Source organism: Panicum virgatum, chromosome 3K (assembly GCF_016808335.1).
Source record: "Panicum virgatum strain AP13 chromosome 3K, P.virgatum_v5, whole genome shotgun sequence".
NCBI classification, from domain to species: Eukaryota; Viridiplantae; Streptophyta; class Magnoliopsida; order Poales; family Poaceae; genus Panicum; species Panicum virgatum.
Genome location: NC_053138.1, coordinates 46,822,450 through 46,844,069, shown reverse-complemented (window position 1 = coordinate 46,844,069; position 21,620 = coordinate 46,822,450). Strand labels below are relative to the sequence as shown.

The window sequence follows — 21,620 nt, the reverse complement described above, 5'->3', positions numbered from 1 at the left end:
GGCACCATCGGCGGTAGCAGCCGAATATGGCACGGTGATGCCGTACCGCTTCCGCCTGTCGCCCACATCCCGTACCCGGACCTTGAGCTCCCGGATCCGCGTGGCGATCCGGTGCCGAGCCGAAACACTTTGCAGCAGCCGGAGGAGCCGGCGCAGGTTCCGCAGCGGGCAGTTTCCTGCGCCGCGTGCATCATCGGCCGGAGCCGGACCTCCCACGTGGTGGAGGTAGAGCTCGATGCTGCCCTCGCAGTCCTGGGCGAGGCCAACGATCTGCTTCATCCATGCCCACACCAGGTGGTTGCGGTGCTGGGCCTCCGTGAGGTGACGGAGCAGGGCGTTCATGGTCTCCATCTCCTCCCTAATGAATTCCACGTCGCCGCGGAGGCTGCCTGGCAGCTGTGCCTCGTCCAGGAGCACCGACTTCAGCCGGCCCAGTAGCGAGTCCACCGCCCCCTGCGCCCCCACCATCTCCCCTCCTCAGCTCCTTCGTGTTGTTCTCCTTCTCTCGCTACAGGCTATATATAGCTTATTGTGTGGAAATCGATCAATGGGTGTTGGGATTTGAGAACAGATCATAATGCAAGAAGCATGCAGCTCGTCTTCATCTTGGTAATAGGTTGTTAGCCTAAGATGATGATGGTGACCGGATGCATGGACATGGACATGATGGTGTCTGCTGATGAGTGGCTAGAGCAAGAAACAAGGCGCATTGGGTTGGAGCAAGCAGTAGCAATACGAGGCCATTGCCGCCATCATCCAACAAGGCAACTCAACCACCAACTTGTGGACTACCGCTTGTGGACTACCAGCCGAATATGCATAGATGCTTGTGGACTACAGCTAGCTGCTGCACATTGCCAGAATCAGCTTCTTTGCTGTGCACATTGCGAGGCATCAAGCATATATGCCACTTGACTTGCTCAGAAATGCGACATCCACTACTGGAAACCACTTTTTCCTTTGTGTCGACCACTACTACAAAAACAATTTGTAGCAACGCCTCGATTTCTTTTTAGGGGCGGACAAAAAGTCACCCGTTCCTATAAATGGGGCATGGGTACTGTAGAAACAAACCGCTCCTAAACATGGCATTTGTAGGGGCGGCTCACCCCCTCAGCCAACCCTGAAAATGCGTGCGGTTTGTAGGGGCGGGTGGGGGGTGAGCCGCCCCTAAAAATTAGGGGCTACCGCTTGAGGCAAAGGGATTTACGTGCAGCTAGCTGCTGCACATTGCCGGAATCAGCTTCTTTGCTTTGCACATTGCGAGGCACCAAGCATATATGCCACTTGGCTTGCTCAGAAATACGACATCTTTGGTTTTTGCCTTTGTTAAGTATAATTATTCTTTGAACATAAACTTATGTAGCACGTGCATCTCCACTAGTTGTTTCATAATGAGTGAAACTTTGAATTGATGTAATTATTTAGGTCGTGTAATTAATGTACTCCGTCCAACTATGATCTCTGCATAAGGGTGGAGCGCCAAGAAGTACATTATTAATCTCCTCAGCACTTCAGCAGCGTGTAAAGCGATTACTCCACGGAGAAGATAAGCACATCAAGCGGCAGCACCAACAATTACTCTTCAGCACGAACGAGTCAGTGACCAGTTGGTCAGCTGGGCTCAAGTAGCAGTGGAGCTATATGTCACCCACATTATGCCATCGCCTGAAGGCTCACCCGAAGTCGATTTCTGCAGCTCTCCATCGTATTCGGCCCATTTCAATTTGCGCAACCTAGAACGGCCTTCTTCCTCCTCTCGCACAGCGCCTTCTTCCTCCTCAGTTCATGTTCCTCTGCTCGCCACCGTACTAGGGCTAGGATTTGTAGGTTCGGGGTCAGGGTCGGGGTCATCGCTGGTGATGTTCCCCGGCTGTAAAGAGAGGGCCCAGGGGTGACGACGGACGGGCAGTGGCGACGGGTTATGGGCAGGCTGGCGGCGAGGTGGCAGAACGCCGCCAGTTACGGGTGCCACTACTATGAAAAGCATTTGTAGGGGTGGGTAAAAACGTATTTCTAGGGGCAGGCAGAAAAACTGTTGTTACTTTTCGCAGCTAAAAATACTTTTTTTCAGGGGCGGGTAACAAAATGGATTTTCAGGGGTAGGTGAGGGGGTGACCCGCCCCTGAAAATGGAGTTTTAGGGGCGGTTAGGGGTGTGACCCGCCCCTGGAAAATTTTTCCCGCCCGCCAAAAAATTCACCGATTCGAATTTGAAAGTTTTGATTACTTTCCCGCTATTTTTTGCAATTTGCATTCCCGCCAATTTTGACCATTCAATCTAGTTGACTATCGAGACATCGAATATGTTCGGTAACTAAAAATTTTTACGCATACAAAATTAAATTATATGAAAACCAATCATCATTAGAGTACATCATTAAAGTGCACATTGAATACATATTTTTTCCCTAATCCTCTCTAGGACCGCTACTAGTGGCGACACGGTGCAGTTGATTGTCCCATTCACGATGCCCAATGTATTTATCTTCCGTTGCCAAATGTTGTGCTTCATAAAAAAAATTTGCCCCTCATGTTGACCACTTTATGCATAATGAAACGGAACAAATCTTCGACTACATTTAGAAGTTTTCTCTTGTGGAGCTGGACACTGTGTTTTTCAGGGTGAATCTGCAATTATTGAATCAATGGTAAAATTAAGCAAGTGCTAGTTATAGTAAAAAATAGTATACACATATGCATATCCGTAATAAAAAGTAGCCCCGTACACGTTCGGGATCCGTAGTATATCTCCCTTGCACCCTTAGATGCTCGTACATGTAGTACCCACAGTACACGGAACACGCGGGTTGCTTGTGGCACGGGAACCTTGTGCGTAGAGTCATTTCATTTGGTTTGTCGGCGGGATGAACTCCTAATTTACGAATGTAGAACTTGTAAGCCCTATTTTAAATGAAAGAAATGAAAGTTAAGTTATATATGTATACTTCTCTAGAGAAATAAGCATGATATGCTTAGGGAAGATAAGAAATTCACTCACAATTGTAGAATATTTAAGAATTCTTGGTATCTCTGGGTTGACAAATCTAAGGAGTCCAATACGAGAATTCTTCCGAGTTTTGATTGTATATGGAAAGCAATCCAGTGATTATTATGAAATGGTTGATATTAGACTTACTAGATGTGGTATGGCGCAAATATGGCATCCATGTCTTCCCATCGTGTCATCATAACCGATATATAGGCCGCAACCTTTGTGAAGGTCTCTTGGTGAAATCTTTTTCATTCCTTTTGTTTTTCCTTCTTTGTTTTAAATGTCTTTAGGTGGTCGTCGTCGTCCTTCATCCATAATGGCGAGGCGTGCGTAGACTCGCAAATTGCTGCGGGGTCAAGGTATCGGACCTTTCTCTTTAAAGTAATAGCATCGTATGTTTGCATCCAGTAGAATATAATGTATGACAATTAAATATTTATGCATATAATACATTACTTTCTGTCATAATATAAAATGAATTAGTATCATGAGGCACTTACATGCACCAGAGTCGAACCATTTCAATACCAAGTTCTTTGAGGTGGAACATGTGCTGGATGTCTGCTAAATTGAACATGATTTCAAAGATTTGTGGCCCCTTAAGTCCGAATACCGGATGGTGTGGAGCATATATGGTTTTGAGCCCAAGTCTACATGCCCTCTTGTACCAATTATGAAACCTTTGCATAAAAGGAGGACAATCTGTTAGTGCCCAATCCGGTAGCAAATCTTTTCCGTACTCAAACTTTATAGAAGCATCGTCCAAGTTTTGAAAGTCATCAACCCCAATGTACATTTTGTGCTCCGTGTTAGTGCGGCTTGTAGAAAATCCCGACCATCTGCTGGCACTAGAATTCGCTGGATTATCCTTGGACTTAGCCTTTTCATCAGACTTTAAGTTTGCGGCGTGCCATCTATTAACAATTTCTCACCCTTCCTTGTCGTTTTGGTAAGGCCGCAACATTCAAGGCAGCACTGATCGGGCCATCGAAGCTGGGGCCAGTGGAGTATGCTCTCATGATCGGGTCAGTGGTGGAGCAAGTGGTGATACCAGGGCCTGTGGTGATGGCTCTCATGGTGGTGGTGATACCGGAGCCTATGGTGATGGTTCTCGTGGTGGTGGTGACACTGGGGCCTATGGGGACGGCTCTCATGGTGGTGGTGATACCGAGGCCTATGGGGATGGCTCTAGTGCTGGCGGTGATGGCAGAGCTAGCTCTCGTGTTGATGTTCGAGGTGGTGGTGATGTTCGAGGTATTTCTCCTAGTGGTGGTGATGGCTCTCGTGATACTGGAGCCGCTGGTGATGGCGGAGCCTGAGGTGATGGCTCTCGTGAAAATGGAGCAGCTCATGATGCATCTCATGCAAAAAATGGAGCCTGAGGTAGTGAATGCTCTAGTGCTGCTGTTGACGCTCACTAACGACCATTTCCAGGCATCAACTTGATCAAAAAATCATGAGAGTTTACATTTCTTACACGCATCCTTATCCAATAAAGTTCATAAATCACACTTTACCTTTTAGAATATGCAAGTTGTGTTTTCAAGCTAATATGCAGGTTACAAGCACACTTTGGCCCGATATAAAATCACAGAAAATATCAGAGTACCGATTCAGACTCAAATGGACCAAGTGAAGCCCAAGAACTGAAGTAAACCCAGCTGGGGTAGGCCGTGCCTCAACTTTAGGACAAGGGGAGACCAAGACAAGCCCACTCTAGGAAGTTGGGGGCGGTTGGCGGCCCGGGCAGGCCGACCGACCTACCTGGTCGGCTGGCCATGCCCGTGGGCCCCACCGCCTCAACCAAGGCACGTGGCGCTTCCCTGTTGGCTCACAACGTCGGTTTGGGGTGCTGCGGCGGGTGGCTCCCTGCTATAAATAGAATGGGGGTAGAGAATAGAACACACACACCCACACACCCACACACCTCTTCCTCTCTTGCATTCCTTGCATAGTCTTTAGGCTTAGTGGAGTTTAGGAGAAGTCTAGGAGTCATCGAGTCGCCGGAGTTGCTCAAGAGTCTGGTATGGGTTCATCTCTAGCTCGCTCTTGTAATATTCGGTCGTTTGTAATAGAATTATACTATGGTTACCGATATCTACTTGAAGTATATTCTGAGTTATCGAGTATATGCTTCTTGTCATGGTTACGTTATTATTCAATGCTTGCATTGCATGATCGCCTTGTGCTGGAGATGGTTAGTCTTTTGTTCTTAGAACTCTATCATCTATCAACTGCTCAGTATTCATATGATTGCTCTAGTGTGATGTCTGTCCATCCGGAGGGTGGGGGCTCTGCGCGGGACAATAGAGTATCCCTTACTAGTGTAGACTTGGTGTCTAGATTAGCTAAGAGTTGCTGGATGGCAACTATACCCACGGTTTATAGAGGTAGCCGGCAGGTGGTGACAGCCCTATCCGTGCCTTTTAGTAATCCTCCACGTTCGGTATGGAGGATATGAGGTACATAAAGTCACCGGGGTGTACGGGCTCTTCCCGTTACTTCGATAGCGATCTCCCTATTGTGTAGTTTAATTTCTGACGAGCTAACTAATGAGAAAGTGTAGATATAGCTAGCCTAGCATAGCTGACTCGAGCTTTGACTTTTACCTTGCTCCCGGCCTATAGTAATCTTTATTTTTTTATCCAAGAGAGTAGTTTGTGTGTGTGTCTCACACTATCTCCTACCATGTTATTATCTTACCCCTGTTTATGCATGAGAATATCCAATCTAGATAGAGCTCACCAACTAATCTATATATTCTCTCATTCATCACCTTCCCTGCGGAAATATAAATGACACCCCGGTATACTCCCGGGTAAAATGCTACAGCGGTATTCCGTGCGCTTGCGGATCTATTCGTGGTTCATGAAATACTACCGTCCCAAATTGGCGTCTGCGGGCATCATCGCTAGGTGACATTGGTAGGTGCCAACAAGCATTTTTGTCGCCGTTGCCGGGGAAGGCATAGAGTGAAATATATAGACAGAGTTGTGAACAAAATCGAAATTGGTATTCGCTTGCTAAACAGGTTAACTTGGCTTTGTTTTACTGTCTTCGTTGATATGAAAACAGGGTAGTGTATGATCGGTTTCGACTTGCCGCAAAACTTTCATTCCGATCCAGAGCCACTTTTGAGGAGCACGCGAGTTCGTCTCGTATCACCTCGGAGATCACTCTCGGCAGTTGATCCAGTCATCACATCATCGTCAGCTCCTAGAGCTATGGCCCAGAAGACACTCCGTCTGCAAGCCAGGTCCCGACCGGACTCGAGGTTAACACCGGAGGAGAAAATTTCGAGATCAAGACGAGTCCCATTATGATGGTGCAGGCCAGCCCATTTTGTGGCTGGGCTAATGAGGATGCCAGCACTCATCTCCAGCAGTTCCTGGAGCTCTACAGTACTTTTGTTATCAAGGGTGTATCACAAGATGCAATCCGGCTCCGTCTGTTTCCGTTTTCTCTCTTGAGGAGAGCGAAGCAATGGTTTTATGCTAACAAGGCTGTTGTGGATACTTGGGACAAATGTGCCAAGGCGTTCCTCTCGAAGTTCTTTCCGACGGGCAAAACCAATGCTCTTCGTGGTCAGATTTCGAACTTCCAGCAGGCATCAAATGAGTTAATTCCGGAAGCTTGGGAGAGGCTTCAGGAGTTTATTCTAGCGTGTCCGCACCATGGAATGGATAATTGGCTCATTCTACAGAACTTCTACAACGGGTTGACACAGTCATCCCGTGATCATGTGGACGCCACTACGGGTGGAGCTTTCTTCTCGCTGACCATTGAAAGAGCTACATCATTGATCGAGAAGATGGTTTCCAACCAAGGTTGGAGTGATGATCGCCTCCAACCGCGCCTGCGAGGTATGCACTCTGTCAAGGAGGCCAACATGCTCGCTATGAAGATTGATCTCCTCCTCAAGAAGTTTGAGGATTATTCCCAAGATAAGGCTCAGATGCAAACACTTCAAGCCTTGGAAACTCGCACGCCGTGCGAGGTCTGCGGGAATATTGGAAATTCAGGCAATAATTGCCCAGAAACCCAAGAAGAAGCTCTATTCCTCAATGGCAGCGATGGGTTTCGTCCACAAGGAGGTCAGGGGTGGAATCAACCACGCCCATATTACCAAGGAGGTAATGGGAATTCGAATTCTTTCGGTCCTAACCAGCCTACCATGAGAGATCTTGTCTATGGCCAAGCAAAGATCAATGAGTCCCTTCAGAAGAAGTTGGCCGCTATGGACAAATCTATGGAGACCATCCATGCCAAGATGGACGGATTCTCCACTGCCATCAAGAATCAGTTTAGTTTCAACAAGATGATTGAGACTCAACTAGCTCAAGTGGCTGCTACCATGCCCCCTGCTTTGGAGAATGTTAAGGCGATAACCACACGAGGAGGTAAAACTACTCAAGACCCACCTTATCCTAACCATGTTAACAGGAAGAAAGCAAACCCGGTGGCAGAAGAACCACCTTGGGAGCAGGAACCCGAGAAGGTTCATGAAGGGAAGATGGCTCCGCATGAATTTTATGATACCCAAGTATTGCCGTTCCCTATGAGGGCAAGGAAGCCAAGTACAGATGAGCAGTTCAGCCACTTTGTTGAGATAATACAACAAGTGAACATCAATGTACCCTTGATGGATGCGATGAAGGTTCTGACCTATGCTCGTTATATCAAGGACATAATCAACAACAAGCGACTACTGCCAACTACCGAAGTAATCAAGCCCACTGAGGCATGCAGTGCAGCTATACTTCAACAATTGCCCGAGAAGAAGAAGGATCCAGGATTCCCAACTATAAGATGTTCGATAGGGGCACAGAACTTCGACAAAGCCTTATGTGATTTGGGAGCCAGTGTTAGTGTGATGCCGAAGGCGGTCTTCGACCAACTCAACTACACAGAGTTGACACCGACACCCATGCAGTTGCAATTGGCTGACTCCTCAGTATGGCACCCAGAAGGAATCGCTGAGGATGTCCCCGTGAGAGTACGGGACTGTTTTGTCCCAGTCGATTTTGTGGTACTTGATATGGATAATCAGAAGGAGACTACTCTCATTCCAGGACGGCCGTTCCTCAATACAGCAGATGCACATATTGATGTTGGGGCCGAAGAAATCTGACTCCATATCAATGGTAAAGAGGAGAAATTTGACTTCCGACCCAAGAAAGAGCAATGCTAGATGATCCGGGTCAAATTTGGGCCAAATCCTCAGAAAATCAAAGAAGTCAAAGTCACACCCTCTCAGAAAGATAGTCTTATACCTTTTATGAAGACGCTTATGAAAGAAGATCCAGCGAACTCAAAAAGGTCTAACAAGAAGTGTAAATCAAAGAATCCTGTTCCTGCGCCGCCTACGCCACCAAAGAAGACCAAGAAGGTGTGGCGCAAGAAGAACAAGATGTCATCGACTGCTACTACTTCTCCAGGTACGGACGAAACGACCTCAACCTGATCAGGTATGGAGAAAGGTCCTGCTTTTTGACCCTAAACTAAGAGCTAGCTTGGGGGAGGTTCCCTCCCCTAAGTCAACTATATCCCTTTATTTGCTTTCAATAAAAAATGATAAAAACTTCCAAAAACAAAATAAAAATTTACTGCTTTATTTCCCTTTTCCATGATGCGCGGTAAGAATGTTTTAACTCCCTTTTGATAAGTTGAAAGGATCAGTTTTACTTTGCTCTATTATGTTTGTTGTGCCTAGTTTGAAAATAAGCGTTCTCTTGAGTTTATATTCGTTGGTTATACAAATATGTTGCCAATAAACCTGAAAGTTCCGTGGGTTGCATATGCTTGATCCGAGTCTAAGTTGTTGTGAGTTTAGATATGGTAAATAAGGTTATGCAAACTTGTTCTAGTGATGCTTGAAGTCTGGAGTTGTTTTCAAAAAAAAATTAATAGGCAAGTTTCCCAGTGATATGCAATATCCTATCAGAGCCATATGTCATATTCCATGAAAAACCCTTATACATATGCTGCTTGATATTCTGTTGAGTTTTATCAAATTGGGTGACCCTAGTAAGATGCTCTTCATGCTTTCTCGATCATAAGCATGTACACATCACATCCATTTGTTATATTCCTACACTAGGAATTAGCACAACCATCCACTTCACATCTATAAATGCTCAATGTCTTGGTGATCTCTCTCGTAGAACATTTTTGAAATAAAATAAAGTCAGATTATAGTTGCCCTAAAAAGAAGAGAAAAGATGGGATACCAAAGAAGCATGACCCAAAAAAAAGGGTGAGAAAACGGGGGTAACCATGTCTCAAAAAAAGAAGAAAAAGAGAGAGCGAGACAGGGATGATTCGAGAGAGAAAAGCCATTACCTCAAGGAGTAAGCCATATTCATCCATCTATCCATCCATTCATACACTTTCACCTTTTGATCGAGATTGCATGACTTGTTTCTCCATGGATCCTCTCTTTGACTTTACAATAAATAGAATACAAGTGTGCTTTGTTCTTATCCTACCTTGAGCTCCACAAAGGCTTGAAGTAGTAGGGAAGATCAAAGCCAAACACTGCCTTGGTAAGGAAATACAAAATGAGTGCCTCGAGAGAGTTGTCCTGGAGCTTTGCCATGTTTTCAAAAAAATCTTTCAAAAAAAAGTGTCTCCAGATGGATTGAGGATCTATGAACAAGTACTGCTTTATGCACCATTCTAACTCTCAACAGACCAAGAAAAGGAGACAGCTAAAAAGCCCCATGAGGGAGTAAGGTAATTGAGCAAAGGTATGCTAACCAACTTATTTAAGCTTATAGATGACTCTCTTTGCTTCAGACTATGACATGACAGGTAAGGTATGAGTCAAAGTGATTTTCTGATCAACAACCAGATTTGTCCTACTTTGCTCGGGACGAGCAAAGGACAGCTTGGGGGATCCTGTTGACGCTCACTAACGACCATTTCCAGGCGTCAACTTGATCAGAAAATCATTAGAGTTTGCATTTCTTACATGCATCCTTATCCAAAAAGTTCCTAACTCACACTTTACCTTTTAGAATATGCAAGTTGTGTTTTCAAGCTAATATGCAGGCTACAAGCACACTTTGGCCCGACATAAAATCATAGAAAATATCAGAGTACCGATTCAGACTCAAATGGACCAAGTGAAGTCCAAGAACTGAAGCAAACCCAGCTGGGGCAGGCCGTGCCTCAACTTTAGGACAAGGGGAGACCAAGGCAAGCCCACTCCAGGAAGTTGGGGGCGGTTGGCGGCCCGGGCAGGCCGACAAACCTACCTGGTCGGCCGGCCAGACCCGTGGGCCCCACCGCCTCAACCAAGGCACGTGGCGCTTCCCTGTTGGCTCACAACGTCGGTTTGGGGTGCTGCAGATGGTGGCTTCCTGCTATAAATAGAAGGGGGTAGAGAATAGAACACACACACACCACACACCTCTTTCTCTCTTGCATTCCTTGCATAGTCTTTAGGCTTAGTGGAGTTTAGGAGAAGTCTAGGAGTCATCAAGTCGCCGGAGTTGCTCGAGAGTCTGGTATGGGTTCATCTCTAGCTCTCTCTTGTAATATTCGGTCGTTTATAATAGAATTAGACTATGGTTACTGATATCTGCTTGAAGTATATTCTGAGTTATCGAGTATATGCTTCTTGTCTTGGTTGCGTTATTTTTCAATGCTTGCATTGCATGATCGCCCTACGCGATTTTTGCAAAGTATTATAGGCCTCATGCTAAGTTAGAAAGAACAAAGTACTCTCAAATAGTTGTGGGTACAAAGATAGAACTTCTGCAAGATGTGTAGAGAAATCCACAGTAGTTCCTAACACTCACAGTTGGAGTTTTAATGTGGAAAAGCTCCAAACAAATAGACAGTTGTGGTATCATTAGTGATGCATATTTTTTTCTGTATAACATGATATGAGGCCACCTAGCAGGCACTTAAAGATAATAAAATCATTCCCGGAATCAAGTATTTCACTCCTATGACAATAGGTCATGAGTGCTGCCAAACACAATGACATTAAGAGTTACATTGTCAAGGAGAAAATCCAGAATCATATTGAAAGTATTGAACCCATAAGTACCAAGCAAGTGCTTCCGGATCCGCTTAACAAAGGCTTACCTCCTTCCCTCCGTGCCCCTTAAATCGTGTCATGCTGCTCCATGCACACCTCCTCACCTTCCCAGCCCTCCACTCTCATCGTCCCGCTCGCATTCCACACGGATTTGGGGGGAGTTCCCCTTCCTCATTGCCATCTCCGTGTCTGGCGGTCTCACCACCGCGCCGGTATTCTTCCGCATCTCCGTGCGCCTTTCCCGAGCCGTGCCCGAGCCATCCCTCTCCGGCATCGCCTCACCGCATCATCCTCCGCCCGTGCCCTCGCCGCCCCATCCTCATCTTTTCCTCAGCTTTGCCGTCATCTATCACACCGGCGCCAGCATCCCTCCTCAACGCCGCATGCTTCCTCAGCTCCGCCTCACCGCATCCTTCCCCATGCACATCAGTTAACTTGTGTATTTCATTTTCCATTGCCGCTGCATCCCTAGTCCTACATAGCCGGAAGAGGTGCCCCTCAATTTAGTTGAATCAAGTCTGATAGGTGAATTGTTATTCAGCTTTCGCTGATAGTGGAACTCGTGTAGTTCATTTTCCACGGCAGCTGTGTCCCTGGCCCCACCTAGCAGGCAAAGGTGCCCCTCCACTTGGTTCATCCAGACCAGGTAGCTAGCCTCATTTCCACCGACACACCACACCCTAGTGAGCTCTGCCGGCGACGGGCTATGGCGCAGCCGTTGGTGGATGACCTCATCAAGGAGGTCCTCCTCCTCTTCCCGTCGGACGAGCCCGAGCGCCTCCTCCACGCCGCGCTGGTCTGCAAGGGCTGGCGCCGCACCGTCTCCGACCCTAGCTTCCACCACCGGTTCTGCGATCACCACCGCCGCACGCGACCCCTCCTAGGCTTTGTCTACTACCACCGGGCGCCCGCTCGCTTCATTCCCACCACCACCTTGCCCCCCAGACGACAGCTGTACTGACTACCACCCGCTTGACTCCCACCATGACGGCGTCATCCTCCTCGATGTCCTCTCGCTGCAGCCTCAGCTAGGGGTGGTAATGGGCCATGGCCCTAGTGACCTCTTCACAGCCCAACATGACTCTTGTATTTTTTAGTTCAAAATTGTGTAGTATTAGAGCTCGGACCTTTTAAGGCCCAGCCCATGAATTCTCTAGGCTATATTTTTGAGCCCTTTACCACCACTAGCCCTAGCAGCAGAGAGAGCTCATCATATGGGACCCCATGATGGCCGACCTCCAGAGGGTCTCCATCCTGTGATTCGCCCACAGGTACTCCCCAAGCTGGAGTGGTAGTTTTCATTGCGCGGCCATGGGCCATTCCTCATTGTGTTCGTGGCTACCGATGACCTCGAGCTGTTCACACGTGCCTATGTCTACTCTTCTGAGGCTGGAGCTTGGAGCGAGCTCACCTGTGTCGAGCATGTCAGCGGCGACAATATCGATCGGGGGCCATGTACCCTTGTGGGGAACACGCTATACTTCATGTTTGAAATGAGCATCAGGATCCTCAAGTACGATTTGGGCACAGGAGAGATGTCAGTGATTGAATTATCACGTGCGGTTCACGGGTATCACATTGTGGTCACGGCCACTAGTGGACTGGGATTCGCCACCGTGATTGAGTCGAGCCTCTTCCTTTGGTCCAGGAAGGAGGATGGTCCGGATACAGGATGTGACATGGTCACAAAGATCCATTGAGCTCAATGCTTTTTTTTGAATGATGGGGCTCGCTACTGTCCCCGGCCTCACTGGAGGCTTAATAAGCGCGCGCACGTCCGGGCTCGAACCTGGGCGGGTGAGCTCCCCACCGGGAGGCTCAAACAACCGAGCTACACTCAGCCCAATGCTTTGCTCCCTGTTACTGCCCCCGTGACCTCGTGTGTGGTAATTGGCTTTGCGGAAGGTGTTGGTGTTCTCTTGCGGACTTTCGATGGTTTCTTCAGTGTTGATCTGAAGTCCGGCTGTGTTAGGAAGATAGGATAGGGTTTGGGATTCTATGATGTTCTTCCATATGTCAACTTCTACACTACAGGTATTGCCTCCTGAATGAGAATACTTCACTTAATAAAATGAAGAAATATGTGCAGTCATATATATGCTCAAGAACAATGAGTTTGTAAAAGTAGAATACCATACAAACTATCACTACTAGAAAACAGGCCTTCAGCACTGGCTGAGAAGGGCCAAAGGAACCGGTTTCCCAACCGGTGCCCCGCAACCGCGACCAATGGCCTCACCTTGAGACACCGGGTTTTTCAACCGGTGCCTTAGGCTTCCATTGGTACCGGTTGGAAAGACCAGCCAGTACCAAAGAGGCTGCCACGCTGACGCAAGGTGGCAGCCCCTTTGGAACCGGTTGGTCTTTCCAACCGGTACCAATGACCTTTTCCCTTTTTTCCCAAATCCAGTTTTGTTTGTTATATTTATTACTGTTTATTCTTTTATAATTGCTAAACGCACTCAAGCTCTACAGTACTATACGTTCATTGGTCGTTAGTGTTTGTTTTCAGAGAATATTTGAAACTAACTAAAAGCGAAATGCGAGCATATAATTAAGCTAATTAGATGAACTAATATATTTGCAAATTTACAAACATCAAGGCATAATGTTTAAAAATATTTACAAATGTACAAGTCATGTTTGCAGTCCAACTACTGGTCCCCTCAGGAGGTCGATGGAAATCCTCTATGGATGTGACCGTCGTGGTAGAACTCGCTTCTAGGATCCAAGATCTCGTTCAAAATGAATCCGATGAGCTGCTCGCACACGGCGTTGATCCGATCAGTAGAGTAACATTCATCCCCCATTTGAGACATCTATCATTTAGGAAAAAAGGATTAACATCATGTGCGTTAGTACAATTATGAAAATGTACTAGTGAACGGTTTGGACGTACTCTCATGTCTTCATCAGTAGCCTTGCCGCATGGAGTCATGATGTGCAAGTAGTCGCATACGTAGTACCCGCACCAATCAGTTCCTTGTTGTTGTCTCGCACACTTAAGGAGAAACAAATAAATTACTCAATTTAGAACAATTTGGGATTATATACTTAACTAGACAAATCTTTATGAATCAACATATCGGATAATCCATATTAACGTTCAGTTCGGGCCTCCATTGACCACGTCCTTTGTTATTTTTCACAAATTTTTTCCAAACCCTGCGCTCAAAATTAAGTTTGATATTCTGGAATTGTTATTAATAGAAAAAGAATTTGATTGTGCAAACTGAACTTACCTGTTCAAGGGGTCTAGGATATATTGGATTGCAGACTTTGGATTTCTCATTGAGTCAAAGACTATAAGATTGCCGGTCTCTACGGAAAGTATGAGTAAAATCCAATGATAACTGCAGATATAGATAGGATATATACATACAAACATTAGATGACTTAGTATTTATTTAGTAATATAACAGAGGATTGAGTCGACCAAGACTTACTCAAAGTTGTATGGTATGAATATATAGGATTTGTAATTTTGCCTAGTCAATGAATCGTACATGTTTTGGCATGTTTCCTTGTAATTTTCGTTGAGCACTTTCTGGTTGACTAGCAAAGCAGACATGAAGCCGATCTGATGGTGTCATCCATGTTTTCGGCTTCTTTGGGTCTCCTGTCTAAACGATACAATAGAAATTTTATAATGCACACATATAATTATGTTCTTGTTAACAAAAAGTATTAATGTAGAGGTAAGTGATACTTACAAAACCCAAATGGTGATGATAGAGGCGTCGAGGGCTTGTCAATGGTAAATGTGATATAAATTTTCGAAGTACACCATCTATGCAAATTGAACATCTGTGTGCCTAGACTTTTCTCCTCTTCCTCAGTGACAAAAGGTTTTCCATACTGGAATGGAGTAAGAACGGGAGCGACAGGGATTTCTGCCTCCACTTGCCCCGTTGCCTCCTCTAGCGTTAATCCAGTTTCAGAAAGAAATATTGCGGCCTATATGTCCGCCTGGAGTTGTACGTCCGTCGGGTGTAGGAGTGGCAACATTGGCACCAGGAGGGGCTTGAGTTCTTTTTGTTGTGTGCCAAGCTGAGGAATGGTCTTGCCACATTTTTTCTTCAGATTTCTCACCTTGTGTGCCTTTGTCAGAGTACGATCATAGTCCGAGGGTAAGCTTTTCGGTTTTGGTGGTTTGTCTAGGTTTGCGAGAAGCTTTTTCCCTAGTTCTAGAGGTACCTTTTCCCTCGGCGGGGGGACTTTAGGCTTCAATTGTTCTTTTATATATCGAGCAGTCTCCTCTTCCAATTCTTCAGCGGTTTTCTCGTAGGTTAATTGTCTTTTGACCGTTTTCTGCTTCTTCTTTGAGGGTCCAGCCGCTAGGAGGGATGCTGTCTTTTTCTTTCCTTTTTCTGGTGCAGGAGGAGTTGGAGTACTCGTGGCCCTTTGCGCCGGCGGAGACGGTGGTGAAGGAGGTGGTTGTGGGGACGGCGGTGAGGGAGGCCGCGGAGACGGGCGATCGGTCTACACGGTAGCCATTGTGCTTGCAGTAAGTTTGATGTCAGCCTTGCGCCATAGAACGACCCCGTGCAGTGCGTCTCCCAATGTCTTCTCTCCATCCCCTCCAACGAAGTCGAGCTCAAGATCCTCATTGTTTCCAACTATCTGCTCGACTGTGACGGAGGTGTAGCCAGGGGGTATCGGCCTTCCATGAATTGTAGTAGAAGGATTCAGGGGCAGGGCTAACCCGTATGCGACATGAATGGATATATTTCTTGCTCGCACATGAAGCTCGCACGGTGTCGTCATGGTGACATCATCCACTGGATACCTCTGGTCATCTACCGCCGTTGGCTCAATCTGGGGTTGTTGTTCCGCTTATACATCGGGCACCGCCGTGGATGCACAGCTGCTGCGTCGCTGAGAGGACGGGCTTATCACAACATCCGGTGTGACCCAGCAGTGCCCCTTTGGCTCAGAGCTAGCTGCACTGTCTCATTGACCCTGGCGTCCATCTGAGCTGCCAAGGACGCAACCTTCCTGTTCATCTCTTCTTATATGGCACGAAGTTTCTCTTCCTGTTCGGCTTTGCTCTTTTGGTGAGTCTTGTAAGAGGAATCTCTGGCCCAAGCAACTTTCCATGGGACCACGCCGATGCCGCGGGCTCGTCCAGGGTGTTCCGGATTCTTTAATGCCCTTGTCAGCTCATCATTCTCCCTTTGAGGCTGGAATGTTCCTGGTTGGGTCTCATCTATTGCAGCGACTAGATCGCGGGACACTTCTTACATATGCTTGGGCATGACCAAACATCCATCCAACTGGTTTAGTGTCACGCCATTAGCAAATAACCACCACTTGGATATATCCATCCAATCCCAAGTCGTCGGCCTGATGCCTCTATCAATAAGGTCCTGCTCCATCTTCTGCCATTTTTTAACTGACTTCTTGTACCCAGCAGCCCCAAGGTGGTGGTTGTACTTCTTATTTGCTGCATTCACCTTGGCCTGTTCGGATTTTTCTTGGGCTTCCTCTGATAGTTTGTATTGTTTGAACTCCTCCCAGTATGGTTTAATCTGAGGAAGATTGTCCTAGTTCGGCTCCTTATCCTTCTTGATGTAATTGATGTACAACTTCTTCTTGAAAGTTGCAAAGGCAAGGGCCACCTTTTTCAAGGCACATTTCTTCATAAGTTCTTGGTCAACTTCTTCAGGAAGAGTGAACATATCCTTGAGTTCTGCCCATAGCATTTCCTTCTGATGTGCAGGCACGGCGTGCTGTTGTTCTTCGGGGTTGCTCGTTTTCCTTAGTCTTGTGGTGATCGGAATTCTTGCCCGAACAATAACCCCACATTGGTTGACAAATTTTGTGCTAGCAGCCTCTGGAGCATTTGGACATCCCTCTGCATCCACTTCTGTGACGACCTGTCTTCCCTCCATTTTCTTGGTTGGCCGGCGTCTCCCTTTTGACTGGCTCAACGAAGTCGATGCGGAGGTCGACTAAATTACAGAAAAGATATGTTAATCGCAAAACTAATCTACCGAAGTCACCATGCATATAGTTTTAAGATTCGTACTGGAACATGCTGCTGTTGATTGGGCTGTAGCGCAAAGTCATCATCTTCTTCATCGGCATCTCCAGACATATTCAGGAACGAATCAGCTGTCCGAGCATCTTCTTCAGCGATTGGCTAGGTGGTGTTGGCCCTCGTATCTTCGTTTATTGTGTCCAACATGTATTACTTGGCGACCTCGTCATCACCGAAGGGGTCCATCCTTAACTGAAACCGTAAAAATGTGTTAGAGTATGTGTCCATCCTTAAATGAAGTAGGAGAATTCAACTCTTTGAACAAATATGCGTGTTTGAAAGAGAGAGAGAGAGTGTATGTTAGAGGGAGAGAGAGAGAGTGTGTGTTTGTGAGTGTGAGTGTGTGTGTGTGTGTGCGTGTGAGTGTGTGTGTGTGTGTAAGAGAGAGAGAGAGTGAGAGTGTGTGTGTGTGTATGTTAGAGGGAGGGAGAGAGAGAGAGTGTGTGTGTGTGTATGTTAGAGGGACAGAGAAAGAGAGAGAGAGTTAGTGTGTGTGTGAGTCAGTGTGAGTGTGTGTGAGTGAGTGTGTGTGTGTGTGTGTGTGTGTGTGTGAGCGAGAGACCGAGCGTCGGTGAGGAGACATCGTCGGTGGGGAGACAGCGAGAGAGCGTTGGGGACAAGGAGATAACGAGAGTTTGATTTCATAATTAAGAATGAAGAATTCATAATACATAAATACATGAGTTACAGAAATACACGAGTTACATGATAAATACATGAGTTACATGATAAATACATAAATACAAGCATTACTCACTCTCTATTTAAATACATGATTAAATTAAGTCTCTCTAATAACTAAATTCTATAACTAAATTATACACTATATATAATGAAAACATTGTACACTATTTGCAAGATGAAACATGGGTCAAAATGTTAAAGATATGGCTAAATACAAGTCTCTCTAATAACTAAATACATGAGTCAAAATATTAAAGATATGGCTAAAACAAGGTTCTAGGGGCTTATTTGCAAGAAACCAAGGGCTAGATCATAATTAAACCTTAGATTTGAGGACTAGATTGAAAAACAGAGAGGGCTGGACGGTGGGTTCAAAATCTAGAATGCTTAGGGTCCTAAACAGAAGAAAAAGGTCCTCTCTGGAATTTTCGAACTGCAGTGGACCGTGGGTTAATTCGGGAAAAACCCGAGGGCTCTTTAGCAAAAAGACCGGCGAATCATTACGCTGGGTCTAATCTGGCGCATCCGTTACCAATCGGATGGCCCGGACCTACTCCGCACGCGAGAGCGGCGTCGCTCGCCCGCCAGCGGCTCTGTCCGCGGCGGCACGACGCGGAGCTCGCCGGAGATGGCCGAACTCGGCCCTCCGGGGGTCTAGATGAGCGGGGCTTGGCCTGGGAGTGAGTTCGTGCGACGGCGAACTCATCTGGGCAAACGGGGCAGCGGATTAGGGTTTGGCCGAGGCTTGCCACGGCGAGGGGCGGCTCTGCTTGACGGGGCTCGCCGGCGCGCACGGGTTCCGGCGGTTCTGGGCAAGAGCGTGGGTGCAAATGCGTATGTGAGCGCGCACGGTGCTAAGGCAGACCGGAGCGGGGTGCGAGCATGGCCGTGCGGTGCTGCTGGGCGTCTGCCATGGCAAAGCTTCGGTGGCGGAACTCCGGCGAAGGTGTTCCGGCCTAGGTAAGGGTTCCCATGCCAAGACAACTAGCGCAGGGGGTAGAGAGGGTTGCGTGAATGCTCACTGAGACTTGGATTCAAGCGGGGAGGCTGTGCAGGGTCGACGGCGTCGAGGTCCGGCGGCAGCGTGCGCGGCGGAGCTCGCGGAGGTGGCGTTGCAGCGTCGCTCTGGGCTTCTGGATCCACCTGGGAGGCTTGTGGATCCACCTGGGAGCTCGCGGAGGGCAGTGGGCTCGGCGAGCAGAGGCGGCGTCGGACCGCCGGAGTACACCGAAAACGGTGCTCCGGGACTCGGTTCGTGACGGGGTTAGGCCGGGCAGGGAGAGGGGGCGACGGGGAACATGGCTAGGGGTCCAGGAGGTGCGGCGGTGGCCGGAGGTGGGCGCTCGGCGGCGATGGGGCGGAGGTCGAGGCGGCGGAGGATGCGGCGGAGGGCACGGCAGCGAGTGGAGGAAGATGGAGAGGGACGGTGCTTATATGGTGGAAGCCTTTAGCACCGGGTGATAACGTCACCCGGTACCTAAGGCATCCTTAGGGACCGGTTGGGTATCCAACCGGTGCCTAAGGAATGCCTTAGGAACCGGGTGACCTCCCACCCGGTGCCTTAGGTGCCCAACGGGCGGGAACTGAAATTCCCCTTTGGCACCGGGCGGGGAACGAAAACCGGTGCCTAAGGCTTCCACGACATTTCCTTTTCCTACTTTTTTTTAGGACTAGGCAGACTTAGGTACTGGTTCATATTTCGAACCGGTACCTAAGGCTTTTCTATTTCTTTTCTTTTCCCTTTTCTGGTTCTCTAATAAATCTGTTAGTTGCCTAATAAATCTGTTAATTGCCCAATAAATCAAATATTGCTTCATGATATTCGAAAAAAATATTGTACCTAATAAATCAATTATTGTGTGTGTAAATGTGTTAATGGCCCAACAAATTAGTTAATTGAATTATTAATAGCCTAATAAATTAGTTAATTGAATAATAAATCTCATAAATGCTTAGTAAATCAATTAATTGCCTAATAATTGCATTAATAGCCTAATAAATCATTTAATCGTCTAATAAATAAGTTAATTGAATAATAAATCTTTTTAATGCACAATAATTTTAATTAATACATAATAAATCATTTAGGTGCATAACTAATTATTTTAATTGCATAATAAATCAAATAATTGCATAATAAATAATTTAAATGCACAATAATTCTAATTACTACATGATAAATCATTTAGGTGCATAACTAAGCATTTTAATTGCATAATAAATCATAATAAATCAAATAAATGCATAATAAATCATTTAATTGCCCAATAAATCAATTCATTGCATAAGAAATCTGATAATGTTCCCAGAAAATATTACAAGACATAATCATTCAACTAAGGGAATATTAACGATGGTTCGCTTTACAATCGTCCCTTCATTATGATCATGACGTGCGTACAGAGCCTCCTCTTCAGCAAAAAGAATACTTGTGTCAACCTCCACTGTGAATGGAGTCATATCTTCAACCTTATTGTATTCTTCTTCATCTGTGACATCGTCGACTCCCATAATTTTTCTTCTTCCTGCCAGAGCAATATAGCGCTTTGGCTCATCTCCGGCACCTACAAAACTTGATTTATTCCTGAACTTGTCCTTTCTCGGTTTGCTAGACATGTCCTGCATATAAAAAACTTGAGTGACATCTTTAGCTAGGACGAATGGTTCGTCTCGATAGTCAAGCTCTTTGAGGTCTACCGTTGTTATTCCGTACTCGTCGATATCGACACCTTTTCCTGTGAGTTTAACCCATTGACAACAAAATAGAGGTATCTTCAACGACCCATAGTCAAGTTCCCAGATCTCTTCAATGTAACCAAAATATGAGTTCGTTTGGCCACTAGAGTCGGTGGCATCTATACGGACACCACTATTTTGATTGATGCTCTTGTTATCTTGGGCTCTTGTATAAAATATGTAACCATTAATTTCGTATCCTTGGTACATCAAGATTGAATTTGCCAGACCCCTGGCCAGCCAAGCTAGCTGCTCATGAATTTGATCGTTGGCCATGACTTCCTTCTGCAACCAGGTGGCGAATGTATCATTATGATGTTTTATAATCCATGTCTCAGACTTCAAAGGGTATATACTTCGCACAATTTGCATGTGCTCCTCCATGTATGGAGCCACCAAGGCTGATTGTTGCAAAACTGTGAGATGTGCTTTGCTCAACGTGGCATGATCTGTGGCATTTACTGATTTTCTTCCAAGTGTGCCCTTTCCAATCAGCCGTCCCTCATGACGTGATACTGGAATCCCAATTGGGCAGAGTTCTTCCACATAGTCAACACAAAATTCAATGACCTCCTCTGTGACGTAACCCTTCGCAATGCTTCCTTCTGGTCGAGCCCGATTACGAACGTATTTCGTTAGTACTGCAAAGTATCGTTCAAAAGGGAACATATTATGAAGGAAAACAGGACCGAGAATACCAATCTCTTTGACCGGTGAACTAGAAGATGCGTCATAATATTGAAGAATGATGGAGAAAATATCATTTCAAGACTGACTAAACTTTGGACAACATCCTCTTGTAGCCTGCTTAAACTCGATGGATCGATTGCCTTCTGAGAAATTGTACTGAGAAAGGCGCATAGCTTTATGATTGTTGCTCGAATATTAGCTGGTAGAATACCTCTAAGTGCTACTAGAATCAATTGTGTCATCAACACGTGACAGTCATGGGACTTTACGTGTGTGAATTTCTTCTCTTTCAAGATCAGTAGCCTCTTTATATTCGAAGAGTAGCCTGATGGGACCTTGATACTGTTCAAACAGTCAAACATACTTTGCTTCTCTTCCTTACTAAGAGTGTAGCACGCAGGACCTAGATAATGACGTCATTTA

At 46.3% G+C, this 21,620-nt stretch overlaps 2 protein-coding genes and 1 non-coding gene across 3 annotated transcripts; 2 read left to right on the top strand and 1 right to left on the bottom strand.

Moving 5' to 3' along the window:
- Positions 1 to 3,610: 3,610 nt before the first annotated feature.
- Positions 3,611 to 4,313, top strand: LOC120700968 (keratin, type I cytoskeletal 9-like). The gene is made up of 2 exons (XM_039985152.1): positions 3,611 to 3,698; positions 3,949 to 4,313. Exons 1-2 carry the CDS (start codon positions 3,611 to 3,613, stop codon positions 4,311 to 4,313), a joined length of 453 nt encoding a protein of 150 aa, XP_039841086.1.
- Positions 4,314 to 6,568: 2,255 nt separating this feature from the next.
- Positions 6,569 to 6,675, bottom strand: LOC120701631. Its single transcript, XR_005686196.1, has one exon. It is a non-coding gene; the product is annotated as a small nucleolar RNA R71 (small nucleolar RNA).
- A 589-nt stretch (positions 6,676 to 7,264) lies between these two features.
- Positions 7,265 to 8,125, top strand: LOC120700967. The gene has a single exon (XM_039985150.1). The coding sequence runs from the start codon at positions 7,265 to 7,267 to the stop codon at positions 8,123 to 8,125; it is 861 nt and encodes a 286-aa protein (XP_039841084.1).
- The last annotated feature ends 13,495 nt before the right edge of the window (positions 8,126 to 21,620 follow it).

What these genes read in the sequence shown, in the direction of transcription:
- LOC120700967 (XM_039985150.1), top strand. Translation starts at nt 7,265, where the DNA reads ATGGACGGATTCTCCACTGCCATCAAGAATCAGTTTAGTTTCAACAAG.
- LOC120700968 (XM_039985152.1), top strand. Translation starts at nt 3,611, where the DNA reads ATGGTGTGGAGCATATATGGTTTTGAGCCCAAGTCTACATGCCCTCTT. An exon ending in GCATAAAAGGAGGACAATCT is followed by an intron (nt 3,699 to 3,948) that starts GTTAGTGCCCAA and finishes CGTTTTGGTAAG; the next exon opens with GCCGCAACATTCAAGGCAGC.